This window comes from Poecilia mexicana, unplaced genomic scaffold (assembly GCF_051168715.1).
Source record: "Poecilia mexicana isolate PSO_F unplaced genomic scaffold, ASM5116871v1 scaffold_10, whole genome shotgun sequence".
NCBI classification, from domain to species: Eukaryota; Metazoa; Chordata; class Actinopteri; order Cyprinodontiformes; family Poeciliidae; genus Poecilia; species Poecilia mexicana.
Genome location: NW_028263379.1, coordinates 13,461,309 through 13,481,575, shown reverse-complemented (window position 1 = coordinate 13,481,575; position 20,267 = coordinate 13,461,309). Strand labels below are relative to the sequence as shown.

The 20,267-nt window shown below is 36.8% G+C and overlaps 1 protein-coding gene across 6 annotated transcripts in view; it reads left to right on the top strand.

The window, feature by feature from the left end:
* Positions 1–20,267, top strand: part of diaph2 (diaphanous-related formin 2) — a 440,846-nt gene that overhangs the window by 9,388 nt on the left and 411,191 nt on the right. For 5 of the 6 annotated variants that reach the window (XM_088009427.1, XM_088009429.1, XM_088009426.1 and 2 more), the window contains exons 3-4: positions 9,222–9,254; positions 11,030–11,206. In XM_088009427.1, the coding sequence (XP_087865553.1) occupies positions 9,222–9,254; positions 11,030–11,206 (210 nt within the window). The remainder of the gene's footprint in view (positions 1–9,221; positions 9,255–11,029; positions 11,207–20,267) is intronic. The other variant, XM_088009428.1, reaches the window with a different exon arrangement.

Genomic DNA, 20,267 nt, shown 5'->3' with positions numbered 1-20,267 from the left:
CTAGACATGAAGAGAAAATGCTAAAGCTTTCTGTGTAACAGAAGCGTGATCTGTTATGTTTTCTTTCCTCAGTTTTGGGTTGAATCTTCCCTTAAAAATGAATGTTTATACCACATAATCTGAGTTGAATAAAGTGTTTCTAATGGAAAGACCAATAAGCAACCACATCAAATAATAATAATTAAAAAAATCATCCCCCTACAACTACAGAATAATCTTCAGGATAGCACGTTTATGGATTCTTTTTTTTTAAGTGACTGTGACTCAGTTAGTCTTTTTGTTTGAACATTTTTTTTCCAAATGATCTCTCCTTTGTTTGTTTTTTTTATTTTGTTAAAACCCATTGAAGATGGAAAGATTATTGCATTTCACATTTCATTTTTTCAATGAAAAACCTTTTCTGGTTCAATGGTATAAAAATATACAGTATGCTCTTTAAAAAAAACACATTCTGTAAAATAAAAACAAAAGAAATCTCTGTAAACGACGCCAAAATAAACATGTCTCGTAGCGTAAAAACTAAACATAGGTCTTTGTCATTGCTCTGCGGGGGAGCTAGAAATCCATGTGAGCCACAGAGAACCTTTAAATTCTTAAGCTATTAATGATATGATTGGCACGTTTTAGAATAGTTCAGTTTTGTGCAGCAATTTAAGTTAAAAGCTTTAAACTCTGGGAACGTTCTGCTCAGTTCAGCAGCTTTATCTGATTTATCAAATATTTGGAAATCATTGTTCCCGTTTTGAAGAACAGAAAGTTAAACAGATGGCTCTTTTAAGACATACCCAAACCTGTTTCACCAAGCAAAGACTGCAGTTGAGATAAAATCAAAAATATGAAACTCATTTTTAAGTTGGAATAAAGTGAACAAGGCAGGGAGTCATCTTTAAAGCTTGGGACAGTTTTGACAGCATCACATTGTGAATCATGTTCATGTGGCATTTGAAGATATTTAGCACTTTGATTTCTGAATTTGACAGAAGCCTAAGGGAATTATTTTAAGTTTTGCTAGCATGCGGGGTAGCACTAGTTCTCAGCTTGTTGAAGATTTCATGCTGCTCTTTCTTGCTTCACTCCTGTTTTGTCGGTCTTGTGATGCAGTTAAGACGAAGATGAAGCTTTCCATGCAGTAGTTTTGTGTTTTATTTTGTGCTGGTCGGTAAACACAAAGACAATAGTGCTAGGCCGACGTGTGAAAACCAGCAGGAAGTTGACCACATTTCAGTGCTGTAATGGCATTCAGGAAGTGGGAGACAGGAAGTGGCTCAGAATGCTTCAGTAGCACAGCAGAGGAAACCCTCAAATTCACTGGATTAATGTAACCCTGGAATAAGCCTATAGTTTTTATAGATCACTGGGTGGGACATAAGACAGGACATTTAATAATCTGCTGAAGATAATAGCTGTACATCAGAACAGAAATGTCTGTTTTTATGTCGCAGGAAATGAATCATACTTTCATCGTGGCTATAGTTCCACTCAGCGGTTTGATGATTAATGACTGAAGGATGTTTTGACTGAGTTGCTGCAGTCAGATGCACACCAGGATGAACGCGTTTTCCCTTCTGTCACTTATATCGAGTGCTGCAGGGGACATTTTTCCACTCCTAAAATAATTCTGTTTTTTAATAGTCATGAGCTTTACTTAAACATCTATGATCAAAAACAGCTTTCTTGATGGTTGTGGTTCGGTTTTTCCCCCCTAGTTTTGAAATTGCAGATCTGAGTCACACAGTGTGACATGCTTATGGACTAATACAGCTGCTTCTCAGTAAATTACAATATAATCAAGAAGCGACTTCTTTTCAGTTATTCAATTTGAACACATGGCGTGATGTATTTAAAGCATTTATTTCTGTTTATCCTAATGATTACGACAGATAACGACTCAAATAGAGTCTCTCAGAGCAATAAAAATTATTTTTTTTTTTATTACAGAGAAATTATGCTATGGGCCTATTAACCAAGGGGAAGACTTCTGGCTTTTCAGTTGTGTGCTGGTCAGTCAAGAAGGGTAAACGACAAAATGTATAGCCATGAAAGTCTCAGAGAAACTGCAGCTGGACACGTCTGTGTCCTCACACAGACGTGTCCAGCACAAGGGGTGCAGCTGTCACATTCCTCATGTTAGGCTTCTGCTAAACCAGAGACGGCATCAGAAGTGTCTTAGCTACAAGAAAAAGAAAAAGGAGTGGACTGTTGCTCAGTGGTCCAAAGTCCTCTTTTTAGACTTTAGATTAAAGCAATGTTTGCATTTCATTTGAGTATCAAGATCACAGAGTCTCTAGACTCTTTAGGAAGAGTGAAGTGGCTCAGAAGTGAAGCCCGGTGTGAGGCTTCCACAACCAGTGATGTTTTGGAGAGCCATGGCATTGCTAAGGAAAGGCAGACAGAGTAATGAGGGTTTTGTTATCATCATTGAATCTGAATCTTTGAATTGAATTCCTGAAATCAACTTTTTGATACTTTTATTTTCTTTTGAGATAGTGAAAACTATTAAGTTTTAAACATGATTATTTTATTTATTTACCCAGGAAGAAATACTCATTTAGATTAAAAATCTCCTTTACAAGAGTGCCCTGGGCTATACAGCAACAATACAAGACGCTTTCCACCTTTAGACATTTTAAATACGACGTTTGATTCTAGTTAAACATATATCATAAATCCTCTCCGGCTCTTGTTCTTCAAGAGCCCTTTAAAACCAACGCCTCAGTCTTTAAAAAGTTGCTGAACTCCATGCTTGATCCATGCCGAAGGAAAACTTGTCACAGACCTTTAATAAGTAACCATGTTTTAAAATCTTGTAATGGTGATCAACTTTACTAGAACGTTAACTTTCATTGGTAATGTCACATGCATCTCAAATACCTGGGATGATCTCTAGAACCTCCTTGACTGAAACCGTTGTAATGTAGGTATATCACAGGAACCGGTCAGTCAGTTTGCAGGGTTTTACTTGTCAGTGATTTGTAAAAGTTAATTGGCAATACATTAGTTTCATCAGTCTGTCAAGTGCAAATCACTCTGTGTTTAATGTTGACCAGTTTAGAAAGACTTTCAGAAACCTCTGCTGCATTTAATGGCTCCATATCGGCTCTACTGAGAGTAACGCACCATTAGGACGTTTCTTTCATCAGAAACGAAGATGACCCGAAGGCACTTCTGTGCTTTCTCGTTTGTCATGCAGCACATGGTTGGGTCATCCAGTGTGAAGTCATTCAGATTTTAGCTGCTCTGGCTTCTATATCCTTCCTCTTTTCAGAAGTTGCCATTTAAAGAAGCCGTAAACAATGTCTGTGCCTTTTCTGAACAACAAGACTCAGCGACCCGTAACCTTTTAAAGTATTGGCTGGTAATAAAAACTGTAGGGCAGTTGTTGTTAGTAATTTGCTGATGACTACAAAGTTTTAGACAGTATTATCTGATTTTGTGATGTTTTGTTTCTAATGGGAAAATCCTTAGGTCTCTGCTTTTTTCAGCAAATTAGTTTGATTTTTGGTGGGGGGTTTTTTTATACTGATTCTCTGTGACTGTTATGTTACTGTATCTGCTACTTTTTATTGTGCTCCAATATATGTATAGCCTTTCTTTACTCTTTATGTTATTCAGATCCATTTCCTGTAGATCAAACTGCTGGTATTTGTGAAGGTTGGGGACCAAAGCTGCCCAAGAAAAGCTAAAATCTATGCGTATTTTGAAACACTAATATACAATATCCATTAGACGGTCTTTTTTTTTTTTTGGTTAGATTAATTGTTTCAGAATTGGCTGATCCAAATGAGGATTACATTGAAAGTAAAATGCAGCAAATGAATTTTCATTAAAAGGGACATTTTGGCATTTTTATAACCATTTACCTCTAATCCATGACAATACAATACAAATTGGCAAAGAAGCAAACTGTAGACAAAACCATGCTTTGTGTCCATGAACTTAACCTTTGCATATTCAATCCATCCATCCATTTTCCGTCACCCTTGTCCCTCAGTGGGGTCGGGAGGGGTGCTGGTGCCTATCTCCAGCTCACATTCTGGGCGAGAGGCGGGGTACACCCTGGACAGGTCGCCAGTCTGTCGCAGGGCAACACAGAGACACACAGGACAAACAACCATGCACACACACACTCACACCTAGGGGCAATTTGGAAAGGCCAATTAACCTGACAGTCATGTTTTTGGACTGTGGGAGGAAACCGGAGAACCCGGAGAAAACCCACGCATGCACAGGGAGAACATGCAGAAAGACCGGGGCCGGGAATCGAACCCAGAACCTTCTTGCTGCAAGGCGACAGCTCTACCAACTGCGCCACTGTGCAGCCTGCATATTCAATTATTTCTTTAAATCGTTCATTGTTTAGATGAATTAGGAGATGAACACAAATGTGAAGATATGGTGTCTGATTTAATGTTGTTGTTTTCCAGAGACTTTAGTATACAATGGCAAAAGAAACCAGGCGATGCTGGTAGATATTTATTGGACTTGCTGTATCACATTTCCTGCCTGTAGACTGAGTAAATTATTTTTCATTAGGTATCGGAGATAAAAAGCTGATCTCCAAGTTAGTCTGTCACATCTTTCTTGAGTTCTTTTGAAGACCTAAACACACCAAATGATAAGAAACTGTTTTTGACATGTTCATTTAGAGCCTGAAGACTAACTCCTTTCTAATTTGCTTTTCCAAACAGCTAATAAGAGTGAATGTTTAATGGACAGCTCTAATTCCTATTCAACAGGTTAAATCAGGGTCTGACAGTGTAAAAAGTGCAATTCAAACCAGAAAGACTCCCTTTGGCACTTACAGTTGTCTGTATTCACGCCCAAAATGTCTGATGTTTGTTCACATGTGGAGCACATTTGGAGGCTGTCACTACATGTTAACAGCATTTACTAGACACTTTAATGAGTTTATTCTGATCTGATTTGGTTATACAGGGGGGACTCTGTGCAGCTTGATGCCACTCCCTCAAATTGCTCATATTAGAAGGAATACTGTTAATTTTATTTGATTACACAAAGATAATTTGGGTAATTGGAAAAAGAAGCCCTCTAATTCCTGAACTAGATTGACCTTTGGTGTATTTAGTTAAATGAAAGCTTCATGTTTCTTCTACACTTAATGGAATCAATATAGTAACTTTCCATAAATTATAGTAAATATATTGATGCAAAGTGCCTTTTTTTCATAAACACCTACAGTAGGTGCTGTTTTGGTTAAATGCTTGAGTAAATTAAGCCCGAGACCCCTTAAATAGCAATTTACGAACTTCTCGTTTATGGTTTACAATGTTGAGATGTACTCCATTTGTGTTGCTGAGGTGAAATTAGCAGATTCTCAGGAAATGTGTTGTGAAATTATAATGTTCAGTCTGTGAATAAAGTTGATCTGTTAACTGTGTAGTGACTGGCAAACCCTGACAGCTGTGGTTGCGTCAACACTTGTTACAGTGCTGTGAAGTATATCATCCACTGCAGTTTTCTGTAGTTTTTTGTCACACTCAAACATTTCAGAACATTAAACAGACTTTAATTCTGGACAAGACGACCAGAGTTGGTAGAAAAAAAAAAAAAGTCTTTCATGTGATGATTTTGCTTTAGTGCCAAAAAGTTAGCTAGACCAACCAGGTCCTATAGTTCCATTACAAAATGACTATGATCGACTGCATTTTTAAAAGTTATTCTCATTTCCACTGACCACATCCAGACCCGATTTCTGCCAGACCAACAAAATAAAATAAAATAAAATAAAAAACTTAAAATAGAGCCTGTTTGACAGCATGAAGTTGGCTAAATTATATCAAAAAGTAACAACTGATGATTTGAGATTAATACATTTGGGACATTACAGTGAGAGTTGTTATCCACCAGTTGGAATAAAGAGAAAATAATGCATGCCGATGAAGTGGCCTAGTCAAAGTCCAGATTGATATGCTGTGCTATGACTGTTCCTGCTTAAAAAACACACACGATGTGTGAATCATGACTATTGAAAGGATTTTCTCCCCACTAATGTTGGATTTGTTGCTGCAAAGGGTGGGACAACCAGTTATTGGGTTTAGGGGGATGGTTACTGTTTTACTTCGGCCAGATTGGCTTGAATAGTTTTTTTTTTAATTCTCTTTAATATGTATGCGCATTTTGTATTTACTCTGGCTATCTTCTAATATAAAACTTCGTTTGATCTGGAATATTTAACGGTGACAATAAAAAATAAAAACGGGATAAATCCGTAATGGAGCAAATTTTATTTCCAGACAATCCCTTCATATGGCTGTAGCTAATTAAAGTAAGACCTAATTTCCTTCAAGTTGTTTTACAAAGGCATCGTGGTCTCTGATTTTTATGGTGATAGTTCCAGTGAGTGAGTTAAATACACCATACAGATGCTCAAGTTAAATTAGCTGAGTGCAGGCAGCTCTGCTTTTTAAAAGCGGTGGAGTTATAGTCACTCTGAAGCAACATTTATCTTCTCTCCGTCTCAGAAGTCAGATTATTACATGCGCCACCTGGTATGAGTTTCCAATAAAACGGAGCTATTCAACGATATGTTTCGCATTCAACCGCAGTTTTGCTATGGCGATATTAGAAGTTGTTTTGTGAAATATGCATACTGGTACAGTTTCGTTTGCCCCAAATTGCCTTTCAAGTTGTGGGATATTGCTTTGTGTTTTCATTTTTGAGGATCTGCACGGACCCATGATCAGATTTGATTAAGGAGGGACCCAGAGCTAATTTGATTAGATTATTTAGTGGAAATATGTGTTTGGTAATAAACATTTATTACGGTGAAAAAGTTTACTTTAATAAGCACGCAAAGCCCAGAGGACATGGAAGCTTAATTGTTAGGTGTTTAATTGCAATGTTGCGATGCTGCCAAGATAATGGGCAAGGAAAGGCCCTCAAGTCAAGGCAATTAACCAAACAGTGGTTTGATTGTTGTTAAATTGATTAGAAAATGTTTAAGTACTCTATCTGTAAATTAGCTATTGTTTCACGCAGTTTGTGACTGCCAGAGAATGCTGGGCTTAATGACACATACGCTCTGAGTTAGTAATGGGAAAAGTTGTCGCTCAGGTCAGGTTGCTGTTGTGAGTAGCGATGCAGCTTTTATTAAATGCATCTAATTGTGCCTTGGTGGAACTGATGTTTGTCTGGATTAGCGAGGCCCAGGTGGTTACCTGGCTCCCACAGGGAAGAAGGAATCATCTGGATATGATGCATGGGGAAGACGACATGTCTGATACCTGGAAGTGGAATAGAACTTCAGGGAACGTCTGAAACCTGCGCAAGATTGACGCGTTTTGTTGTTTAATAGCTTCATCTTCCAACTGTTGATCAGCTGTTGCAGACGAAGCCGGTGACAGATAGGGCACTTTGTGTGTCTGCACGGAGTTGCCCAGAGCGACAGCTGATGGAGACTCGCAGAGGGAGGTGCAGGTTAAAGCCAATTTGTTTCCTCGCCCCAGTATCTGTATTTTCCTGATTAGAATAGTGGAGAAATCCACGGCTGGAGGCAGGCTTTATGACCATCACAGCCCCACATCTCCCGACTCATTAGTACTTTACAGCCCAGCACCACAACATATGGCAGAGTTGTTACCGATTCCCATTTGAGGTGTGTTTCAAACGGCCGTCCCTTGCTGAGCCACAACCCTGTGGCAGCGCGCTTTCTTATTGTGTTTGAGGAGAAAATAAACATCTGTTCCAACTGAAGTTTTGGTGTAAATCTTTTTGGTCCCTGTCACCACAAAAGATGCTCTTCAGAACCACTGCGAAGAAATTCATCTTTGTGCCTTGGCAGTGTGTGCTGCTTTTTAAAAAAAAAATTATTTGTTTCACACACATCTTCGTTTAAGCAAAACTAACTTGCATGTTTCAAGTGGAAAAACCAATCTGGGTGTTGGGTGTCAGGTGGTTTTTCTTTTATTCATTTATATTTGTATGTAGGCATGGGCCATTATGAGATTTTGATGATGGAAATACCAGAATTTAACAACATTAAATAAGATAATTTATTTAAAACATGATCAAGCTACTTTTTTTTAGTAAAAAAAAAAATCATTATCTGGTGCATCATGTTAAAAGCTTTGGTTTGCTTTGATAACTGGCCCATGTCTGCATATGTGGGTCTTGTGTCTCAATTGTGTATCCCTGGGGGTCATACACATTACTTTTTAATTCACTTTATTATTTAGGATTATTGAGAATCTGTGAATCATTCATTCTTTTCTTTTTCAATTGACAACCAAACATCAATAAAAAGGTTTTTAAATCAGATTCAAGAATCACCCCAAAAAACAAAAAAAAGATCTTGTTTTTCATCTTTTAAATTTTAGTTTTGGCTTAAAAAAAAAAAAAAAATCTAAAATGAAAAACGGGTTACAGGAACAAATTTTATTTCAATAGGTCAATGCTTGTTTTCCCAAGACTTGGAAATTGCACTTTGTCAAAAAGTGTGTTATCAACATCAGGTGTTATGTTACATATTTGACATGAAATAGAGCAAATACTAAATATTTTGGCTCCCAAAGCATTGAAATAGAAGTTAAAAGTCCACCATATCCTTCCTTTGAATTGCCTTGTTGCTGAAAATGTGCTATATAAATAAAATTACCTTACCTTACCTTCACAAACATATAGTAAGTCAAAAGTGCTTCGAATGCACAATTTTAGCCATTATGCAGGTGAATAAATAAAAAGCAGCTTAAATGATCTCTAATTGTAAAAATCTGCAACCAAAACATTTGACAAAATTCCACATTTAACAAATGTCTTTTTCACCATATTTCACCCAGAACTCACAATCTTCTGATGCTAATTTTCGAGCACGGTAGGATGTTGATCTCCTGTAGTGTTCAGGAAATTTCTGAATTCATCATTTTTTTTCTTTTTTCTTTTTCCCCCTTTCTTCCTCCAGATGACAATTTTTTATTTTATTTTGGTTGTCAGTTAAAAATGGAAAGCAGAAAAAATATACACAGATTATTATTAGGTGTCTAATTCACATGTACAGTACTCAGAATTTGCTCACATGTCTAAAACATAAAAGGAGACACAACTCCTTGCTGTGAGTCTAAGACATTTAGCATTTGTGCTTCAAGGGGCAAATTCTGAAAAAGAAAAAAAACAAAAAACTGAAGGTGCGACACGTTCTGTGGGTTTGGCAGCGTTTTTATTTTCTGTTAGATATTGTTTTTCATACTGTGCCCTCCCTCCAACAGAACATACACATAAAAACACTGGCTGATGATATGGTAAGGTGCTTGGTTTCATTTTGCTGTGACTCGCTTTGTTTCACACATGTTTCACTTGTTTTTCCGTGATTGCATGAAACTTTTAATATACACCTGTGGATGGATCAAATGTGCCCAACTCCAACTAGAATAGTAAAAGCCTTTTACTATTAAACAACTATAGTTTATTTCCTGGTAGCTGTATTATTTTCATAGTACATTACCAAGATTATTTTAAAGACTAGGTTAACAAAGCAAACTGCAGTGTTCGGTTGTTAAAATACTCTTATCGACAGATGTGGGGAAAAAAAAAAATGTGTAAGAAGGCTTAAAATTAATTTCATTTGTTGCAGTAGTATAATCCCACACATAAAATAGGAAAATTATAACTTTGATTTGAATACTTTATTCAGTAGGGATCAAATATTAACTTTATAAAGAAGAATAATATCAACCTACAGTATAATATTTTTGGGCTATAAATAGGACTTTCTTAAGGGCTGTTTTATTTTCTTCAACATGGAAAAAAAAACTGTAAGGAAACATGCTGTTCAAGTGAGTTTAGTGTGCATAAACTATACTGATTAGTCTAATTGTATCCATTATTAGACTGAAGAAGGATTTCTCCCCCCCCAATAAATTACCTTAAAGGATTAATTTCTTTATATTTCTCAATATCAACAAAATTTGTAAATATTGAGTTTGAGAATTATTTTGAGTCAAATTAGGATCAGTTTACTAATGATTTGATTAAATAAAAAAAGAACCTAAAGATGGCTTTAAAACTGAATGTGCAAATCTAACTTCAATCAACCATTTACCGCTCACTCAGGAGTTTGAAAAAAAGGGGGGTTGCAGACTAGTATTTTGAATTGTCATTACCACAATTAATAAATAAAATATTTCATATAATCTGAGCTCGAAAAATAAAGTTTACCTCCCACCATGCTCAGTGAAGAGGAGGTGAAAAAAAAAAAAAAAAGCTCGCTGGAGAAAACCTGTAACAACAAGACGAAACTTGGCAGCATAGTGACACACATTGAGGCTCACGTTCAAATGTTTACCAGCGGTGAGGAAACTATCGTCAAAAACCTCCTTGATTTCTTACTGTGATGTCGCTAGAATTTAACTGATTTATTATCCGTCAGTGTTTAACAAATACTATCAACATGCAGTACATTTGATCCATTGAGTCATACTTGATTCTCATCTCATTTGCATGACAGCCCCCACCCCTACTTACCCGTTACTAAGTAAACCTAACGATCATCCTCCCTGCATGCGTCCCATGTATGTTTTCTACTCGGAGCTAAACTTTCCCAGATTTATTAATTTAATCAACTGATGAATTCAATAAGGAATGTTTTTAATCGCACACAAATTGTATTTGATATTTTGTCCTTGTCTTATTAAAATACCATCAGTACAAAACAGGTAATTATAACAAATGTGACGGTAAGTAAAGTCCTAAGATGTTTAATGGAGTCTTATTATATTTGAAACTTGCTTTGCATTTCTTTTCAATGTTAAGAATTACAAATTGGACAGTTTTGTCAGGTTTTAATGTTTTTGATTTTTCCCTTCACTTTTCAACTACATCTCTTAGCTGTCCTGACAATAGGGGTGTTTTATATTTACAGTAAATTGTGCACAACCAAGTCCTGCGAGCAGGACATTTTCCAACTTGCTAAAGCACACGAAGATTTTATTCCAGGCGGCCTAGACCATTTTTTTTTGTCCCATTGCACAGACTGTTGTTGAAATATTTTCATTTCTCAAATGTGGTTTTCTTTCAGCGTGATCGTATAACAAGTTTCAGGAAAACTGGGACAAAGAAGGAGAAGCCTCTTATTCAGCACCCGACTGATCCCATCTCTACCCAAGCCGAACTTCCTCAGCCGCAGCCTTTCTTTGACGAGAGATCCATGAACCTCTCGGAAAAAGAAATAGTTGACCTCTTTGAGAAGATGATGGTAAGCTTTGTTTTCTTTCTTCTCCTTCATTTAACCCAAGTTCACTCAATAATAGAATCCAATTTAGAATGCTTCATACAAACAATATGTAGAAGTTCATTTTGAAAAGATATATTAGTGTCTTAGTATTCATGGTTCCTTGTTTTACTGCAGAGGACATTTGGTTTGTAAAACAGTTTTAATATGAACATGATTGACCTTTTTGAGTTGGCATAGCTTTTTCCGACTGCTTAGAGGCAAAAGTGAAAATGTGGCCTAGAGGTCTCCCTAATGATCGATCAAGGTTAAACTGATGCTGAAAAGTATCATTGTGTGTTTCTGAAAATAGTAGATTTACATAGTCAACCCCAACCCATTTAATGTAAAATCAATATTACAGAGGATCAGAAAACTTTCAGATCTTGATTATAATCCTTGACCTTAAAGCGGCTGCCCAAACTTTTTGCCACGACGGCCAAAATTGTCTTGTTAAAAGCTCATGTAAACCACAAAAATATGTATATATTTTTTATTCAAAATAGAAAAAAGATTTTTTTTTTGTGTGTTTTTTTTTTTTTTCTTTTTTTTTCTTTGCTCAATAACAAAATAACAATGCAAGACTTAGGTCAGCATAACTGCCTGAGTTTTGTGATTTCTTATTATGCGAGTGAGTACAAGTTGTTGATGTTTGTGCTTTCTATTTACTATCAAACTAAGATGAATGCAGTAGCCTGGTTAATGGATGAGTAATAATTTATGTCTTACCTAACCAGCAGATGATACCACTGCAGACCCCAAATATCCAAAAACCAGCTGCCACAGAGACAGTTTCTTCCCTCAGGCTGTTAATCCAATTGACACAATGAACACCGTACAGCCAGAGCAGTTAGCTACTGTGTGTAAAACAAGATATGCATATTTGCACTATATTTTAACATAAAAATTAGCAGTGCATATATAATTATATATACATAGTATTGTATTATTTTTATGCTCCTCAAAGTTTGTATATATTATATTAGATGTCGATTTAAAGTCAAATTCCTTATTTATGCACATAAACTTGGCAAATTAAACATATTCTGATAACATTTTACATATATTAAGACTTTATTTTTCTGTAAAAATGTTGGCCTAAAAAAAAAAAACAAAACAAAACAAAAAATGTCAGACTACTAAATCTGCTTGCAGGTTAAATTTACCATAAAGTTTAAGAGTGCATATATTACCAAAAGGCTAAAGCTCAGATGATTGAAAAGTTCATTAAAAAATATAAATCAAAGTGTGATGCAAGTTGAGATAAATGTGGTTAAACACGTGAACACAGATTAACTAACTAATTCCATTTTTCCTGTATGGTTTCCAGTTTGGGGAATTAGTCAGTGTGAGTTTCCAGGCATGCCATGATGCTATTTAGTGGGCAGGAGACATCGTCAGTGATGGAGAGAGAAGTTTTGAAAATATCCTTCACTGCATACAGATGGTTCGCCTCCACCCAGGTCTGAGCCAGCTTAATCAATTTCTGGAGTCTGTTGGTGTTGTACGCCCTCAGGCTGTTTTCCCAGTAGTCCTTGGTGTGGTAAATGGCACAGGGCAAGACGGATTCATGCAATGCCGGCAGTCCGTGTTGTTTTTTTTTTTTTTTTTTCAACCCCTTCACCCAAACATTAAAAGGCAGGAGATTCCTCAGGAGGCGGGACAGAGCAGTAACTCTGTTCTGTTTTTCAGAAAGCTGTATTGTATTTTCCATTCTTTTTTGCTCTCCAAAACAGAGATTGATGCATGTGTCATCAAGGAGTTAAATGACTATTAATTTGTGACTTGTGGAAGTCTGGAGCTGACCCCACAACTTAACCCTGGATTGAGTGGAAGATAGTAGTGGATGGATTGATGTTAAATCAGGCAAGACAGTCACATGGTCTGAAATGATCTTTTTCCCCTTAGAAACTCTTTTCTGAACATTTTTCCCTAAATAGTGAAGTCAAGCCCTTGCTTTCCTCTGTTTTTGAGAGCCTCTGACAAGTGTCTTTGTATTTTTACACATTCCTCAGAACACTGAAATGACTTTCCCCTTCTCTGCCGTCTTGTATCATTTTCATTCATTTAAAGCAAATTGTCCATAGTTATTTATTAGAAATTATTGTTGTTATATGTAAGAGATCGACAATTAATCAGTAACTGAACTCTGATCCAGAAATGCACAGTATTGTGGGGGATGTAGGCAGATTAAAGCCTTTAGCCACTCAACCCCTCACAGCCAGCTAAGCAAGGTGGGTGGCATCAACCAACCCACACTTTGGTTACCTAGCAACTCACTCACTCTAAGGTTACCACCAACAATCTGGTGAGTAACTTGATCAGTAGCAGGTTAAGGTTTTGCCAGTGTGTCACATAACTGTTTAAAAATAAACAACGTGGAGTGAACCTTGTGGATAAAACAGGAAAAGTCAAGCCTCCAGTTTGGCAATGACTCAGATATTTAAAACAACAACAACAACAAAAAAAAAAAACAAGTCAATAATTATTGATGCCATCTGTGAAACACTAATTTCAAAAGTTCATGTAATATTTGTCGCTCTAAAGTTTTATTTAGCTAGACCGGGGTCAAGAAATGTCTGGTTTAGGCTTTTATTTCTCACCACAGAAGTATTTTGCAGTATAATACCTTAAAGCTACCACAAAACTCATAGAAAATATGCTACATTTATCTGAATTGGTTATGTGGAGCCTTTATACTTTTATACTTCTGGCTGGGGCCCCTTGATGAGACCCGTTTTCTCGTTATTCAAAATTACTTTTAAAAATTCATCACATAAAACATGTGCACCTAAGCAGTGTCTACATTTACACCAAACCAACCTAACGCTGCTTAACAACACCTAACCTCTGAATGCTTCCAGGAACCTGAATAACACTTCATAAAAATGGATTTCTTTTTTTCTTTTTAGTACAGCTACAAATTGCAATCATTTTGACAACTTGTTGTCAAAAGGCAAAGACTTTCTGTTTCTCTTTCGGCGTCGCAACGTCCTTGGTCCAAAAAAAATGAAATGACACCAGTGACTCCTTTTACAGCTTGTACACTTTCTTTAATACAAAGTACAATTGGACTGAGTCATGTTTTAACCTTTGACCATCACGTAATCAGTTGCTTCTCTTCCCACAATGCATGGTTGTCCTTCACGGGGTAGACTTTTGCTTTACAGTTTCTGGAAGTACAGAAAGTCCAGTTTCTGTACTTCCACCTTGAACTGCAATCCTTTTAGAAACTGTTTGTTATACTTTGTTGGGTTGTTTTAAACCCAAACCACTTCAGCGCTTTTAAAGTAGTTTTTTTTCTTTTAGTTATTAAATCATGAATGGAAGCAAACATGCTTTTGTAACGTCCAGATGTATTTTTAATGTATTGAAGACAATTCTAGGGTTGCTACTGATGCACATTTCAAAATAGTCATACCAGTGTTTTGATGCATCACTGACATGCTCTTTATCTGATTGTAATACAATCACCTGCTCACTTCTACATTTGATCCTGTTGTTCTGTCTGTCTGTGCCCAGCATAAAAAGAGGATCTTCTGTGCTTTTATGCATCATGAAGCTATCCATTCACTTGTCTGCCATTGTGCAGCCCCTACAATGCTGCCTCCAGAGTGTGGCATTCAGGCTGCCATCCACATTCTCTTCTTTCATCATAGCTGTAGAAGCCTGAGTGTTGCTACTGTCAGCTCTTGTCCTCAGGCTTTCACCATCGTCTCTTTTGTGCTTCCTCGTCTCGGTGCTTGAACTCCAACCAGTAATGTCCCCAAAATTGAGTCAGGTTTTATCGTTTGGGTTGTCTGACATGCATCGCCTTGCTAAAGTGTTACAACCCCTTGAACTTTTTCACATTTTGTTGAGTTGCAGAAACAAACTTCAGTGTATTTTATTGGAAGTATTTTTTTTTTATGTGATAGGCAAACCAAAAATGGGACCTCAGGAAAATGATGCATAGTTTTTCCACTTTTGTGACAAATAGAAAATAATCAAAATGGATGGCATGCATTAACTTTGATGCCCTAAATTCGATGCTCTCCTTCCTTATTGATTGAGTTTGAGTTACAGTGAACCAGTATATTTGTGTTTAACTTGAATCCAAATTATTTGCCATTTTTTTTGTAGAGCATATTTAAATTATTTGACAGAAAATTAAGCTTAGGATTTCTACATGACACGTTATTGGCTGGTGTTTGCAAAGTAGTCAGTCCAGATGTGCCATTTATTTTTCTTTCTGCTGATTGGCTATACTTTTGAGAAAGGAGATGAAGTCTGTAGATGCTAGCTTCTGCAGTAGAGCAAAAAACCCACACTGTACATATTAATTCACATTTAGGTACATTTGATGTTTGAGTTATTACGATAGGCACTTGTAAGGTGTAAGATTGAGTTTTTGTTTTTTGTAACTATTTCTTAATAAACTGAAGTTGGTTTCAATCAGAGAAAGAACTGGAACAATTCCACCTCATTTTTCTTAAAATACCTCTTGAAAGGCGCTCACATTCATGTGTGAATATCCAGAGGAGCTTTGGAACACAGTCAACAAGTTATGATATGCAGCCTAACACAACTGCAGAGCTGTACGAACTCAGTTGCATATCTGCATGAGCACTGCAGTAAAACAACTCTCCAAAGACTGCAAGCGATTGCTAATCTCATTCTGCATTGAGAGTTTCAAATAGACTGTGTGCAGGGCCCATATTTTCTTACAGCAGTAATGTCTCACAGCACCAAATGCAATCATTTGACACCGTCATGTTTGTGTTACCATTGTTCTTGGGAACAAAAGGAGCTTTGGCACAAGGATTTGGATTTAACATGACTTTTTTTTGTTAGTTTGTTTTTATGCCATTTGTTGACAGATTTAGTATAAGTCATTTTAAATCTGGCTTTCATTTGGGCAGATTTAAAATGCTAAATATCAGACTTACTTCTCCCTCGTCCCTGGGGTCAGATGTCACTTTTGTGCATTTCTGGCCTTGTGTGCTGCAGGACTGAAATGTGAAAAGCTTTCACCCCATCTCTTTGAAGTGAGAAGCTGAATTACTCTACCTTTATTTCATAGGTTGTGTGCTCTATTGTCTATAATGCACCTGAGTGACTTGCTCTCTCTCTCTGTGTGTGTGTGTGTTGTGCTTACCTTTTCCGTATTTCTCGTACAATGCTCTCCATCGCCAGGGCCTGAGAAATGCGATCAGAGCTCAGAGTTTTCATCAGGCCTGTGTTCACTGTTTTCTTGCCCGGGCGCTCATCCCTGTCACTCACTTCACCTCTCAATTACTATGTTTGTGCTCACAGCAGCGTGACATTACACCCAGGCTTCAATTTGCTCAGTGACAGATGACACAAAAGGCATGTTTGCTGGTCTGACATTTGACAGGTCTTGACACTTGGGGTTGGGAGTTATAATTACGGTAATGCAATCGAAAAGGGGGGGAAGAAAAGGTTATTTACTTATGTACCGTCAATTCCAATCCTGCTTCCACCTATAAACTGAAAACTCTCCTGCTTTGATGTTGTACCCAGAAAATAGCTGGTGGGTAGATTTTTCTATATTTTATGCTAATAATCACCAACTTTGGTATGCATTTGTCATCTCAGATATTTTCACAGTTTTCCTTTTATGTTTCACACACTTTTTATTAACTTTACCCACATTTCACTATTGATTGTTCTCGCATGTTTTAGCCTTGCTGTCTGCAATTGAAGGGCTGACCCTTGCCATATTAGCGAAACCTCCAGCTGTGCATTAATGACCACGATAAAATGTTTTTTTTTTTTTTTTTTTCTCCCCCTCCTCTGTGGTGTGTATATCTATGCTGGAATAGCCCATAAGCCATTACTGAACAGCCATCAAAGCAAAACTGACAAAATATAGGAATAAATTCTCAGTCAGTGGTAAAGAAATGCAAATGAATACTTTATATAGAGTTTTTGAAGTTAATCATTGAGAGCAGGACTGCATTCATGAAAGTGCAGAGATTTAAATTGCATCCAAATAACTTTCAATGTGCTGTCTCGGTAATTGTGTAGTGCGTAGTTATGCAATTTGTCACAGGATTTAGCTAGATATGCACAGCTTGAATTCTGAGCCTCTCATCACAATGCACAGCAGTAAATCAGCTGTTAAAAATGTCCAGTATTTTTATCGCACCGAGGAGAAAACTGTGTGGAAGAAGTGGGCTTCAATCAAAGATATTCATCTTAGGAACGGCGTAGCTCCAATCAGCTCCTAGTGAGGGTAAAGCTTTTCTCTAAACCACGAATGCATGATGTGTGACACTTCTCTATGATTGAAACAATATAATATGTGCAGTTTCATAATTATATAAAATGTAGTGTTTTGTAGGGGACCTGTAACTACAGCTAATCCCGATTCAGTCGTTTTCCTTCAAATTCTTCTTGTGTGTGTTTGTAATTAAATCCTTCATAAAGGGATGAAATGTGCTCTTAATCTTATTTAATTTCAAAATGTTTTGTACCCCTTAAACTTTTTAGCATTTTGTCAGTCAATGAAGGCTGTGTTATTCGGATCTTATGACTTTTTTTTTAGAGGTACAGAAAGTGTGTGTTCAAATTCAGGAGCTGCGTCCTTTGAAGGCAGCATTTGAAGGCCGATTACGTCACCGCAAAGCGACAAAGGCTGTCCGAATTCGAAGGCTGCTGCAAATTGCGTCCTCCTTTTTCCAGGATTTGCAGGACGGGTCTGGTGTATTCATAGTAGTCCACCCTATCCCCAGAGTCGGTGGGCAGGGTGTGCTGCTAAAGGAGATTTTTGTTCTCGAAACAATGGTGAAGTTGTGTTGGTAGGTAGACTTTTATCAATTGCATTAACATTTTTATATAGTTATGTGAAAATGTATATAATTCATTAAATTATTTATGATTAAATAAATAAAAATAAAACTCACCAGGTCTTCAAACTCCACTTTGTACAGTTTATGCTTAGTGCCGTCATGGTTGCTTGGTGACGGGGCATGCACTGAGTTAAGGTCAGAAATAAATGTAAAGATCAGACCTTCAGATTTCACAGTCGCTCACTTCCAGTCTTCATGGTCAATGGATAACTGAGTCTATGCTGATTGAGTAGACTTGGGCCTTCGAAGGTTCAGTCTCGGTGTCTTTCCACTGCACAATTATGCTACTTTGATTTGATCGGTCACATAAAACTACAGCACAACTCATTCAAGTTTGTTGTTTTGAATGCGAGAACAAATGCAATTCATTTCAAGAATTTGTGAAAACATGTTGGGATGCTTATGGAAGCACAGTGACAATGTAGGACTGCAGTGCTACTGTGGCTCGTTTCAAGATGTGTGTTTTATGGTGTGTCATTGTTAGGATGAACACTCTGGGTAATAAGCTCCTTTGTGATCCCTCAGCACTTCCACTCTGCACCAAGACATTAAAACCAGCCCACAGGAGAATTACGGCATATGCCCTTATGCCTCTCATGGATCAAACTTGAGGGTAGTGGACAAAATAATTGATTTGTCACAGTTGAAGCAAAACATGTCTTTTTTTTTTACTACTTACTTTTCTCAGATCCACATTTCTCTCTAGGGCAGTCTCCTCATAGATTTTCAAGCCTCGGGTGCATTTGAGGATGTACGTTAATTATCAAGTCTAATTCAAAACCCCAACAAGTTATAAGCCAAGCGATTTTGCCAAACTTATTTGACGATTTCTTTTAGGGATTTTATTCAGAGATGCTCACACAAGTCCAAGTAAAGTCTTAAGTGCTGAAATATACTTTTTCACATTGGATGCATGCCATCTATTTTGCTTGAAGCACCAAATCGTCGTAGGTTATGAATTAAAATCCTTTTCCTGAAGCATAATTTCATACATGGACAATTGGCACATTTATATTTCTTTTTACTAGTTTGAATTTAACATGCAATAAATCGATACATTTGAAAATCGGTAAGAAATATTATCACATAAAACATATTGGTAGGCATTCATGTTCAAATAAGACATTTAAAATAGGCTAAACAGGTTAATGTTTAGCCTTTTTATTTTGGTTCCAGAAAGATTGAAGGTCAGACTATAAGATGTTGGTGTATGTTAACTTTATTTGTACTGAAATTATACAAATTCATTAAAACATAGTTCATTTTTAGAAGACAGAGGTGATGCCATTTATACAACACACAGCAAAGCTGTTAGTAGCCTTTTTTTTAGTGAAATGTATGTAATCGAATCTGTCTATATGATCTGACCAAATTAACTGTATACTTCTGTAAAGAATATGGCATTTTGCAAAGTGCTTTGGGAAGGTGTGTTGTGATTCATCTCTATATGAACGTAACTGAAATCCAATAGCCCACTGCATTCCTTTTAGAATAGAATAGAAATTCACTTTATTGTCCCACATTGGGGAAATTCACCTGTAACAACTGCAAAAAGTAACTGTGAATCTACAGACCTTACTGTCCTCATGGATAAATGCAAATAACAAAATTAAGAATATTATACTGTACCATAAGGGAAGAATTGCATCATAACATACAGTGCAATTATTAAACATTGCATACCCTGATCCAAAGGAGAGTAGCACAACTATATATATATAAAAGATACAAAACGTGTATTTAAAAACAGACTATTTGCAATATATGAAAAGAAAACTGCAAACATTGATGTGCAAATACCAGCAGAAGTGTTATTTGACACCAGGAAAACTGCAAAGAAGAGCAGGGACGTAAACACTTTCTGAGTTTGTTGGCAGCACTGATGGTTATAGAGTCCGACAGCTGCTGGGAGGAAGGATCTCTGATGATGCTTCTTTGTTCACTGGAGATGCAATAGAAGACTATGATGGGAATTAGGGTAAGAGAAGAATAGAGGAGATTAATAGTCACATCTTTAAATAGTAAATATTGACTTGCATGAGAGTGAGGCCAATACCTCAAGTCTTTAGAGCACAAGTCCAAGTCAAACTTGAAACTCTTTGTCTGGTTTGATGCAATACGGTCCAAGATGAAACTCCATCCTAGCAGTTTAACTTCAGGATAAAGTTCTCCATAAAAAAATGTTGTGCAAC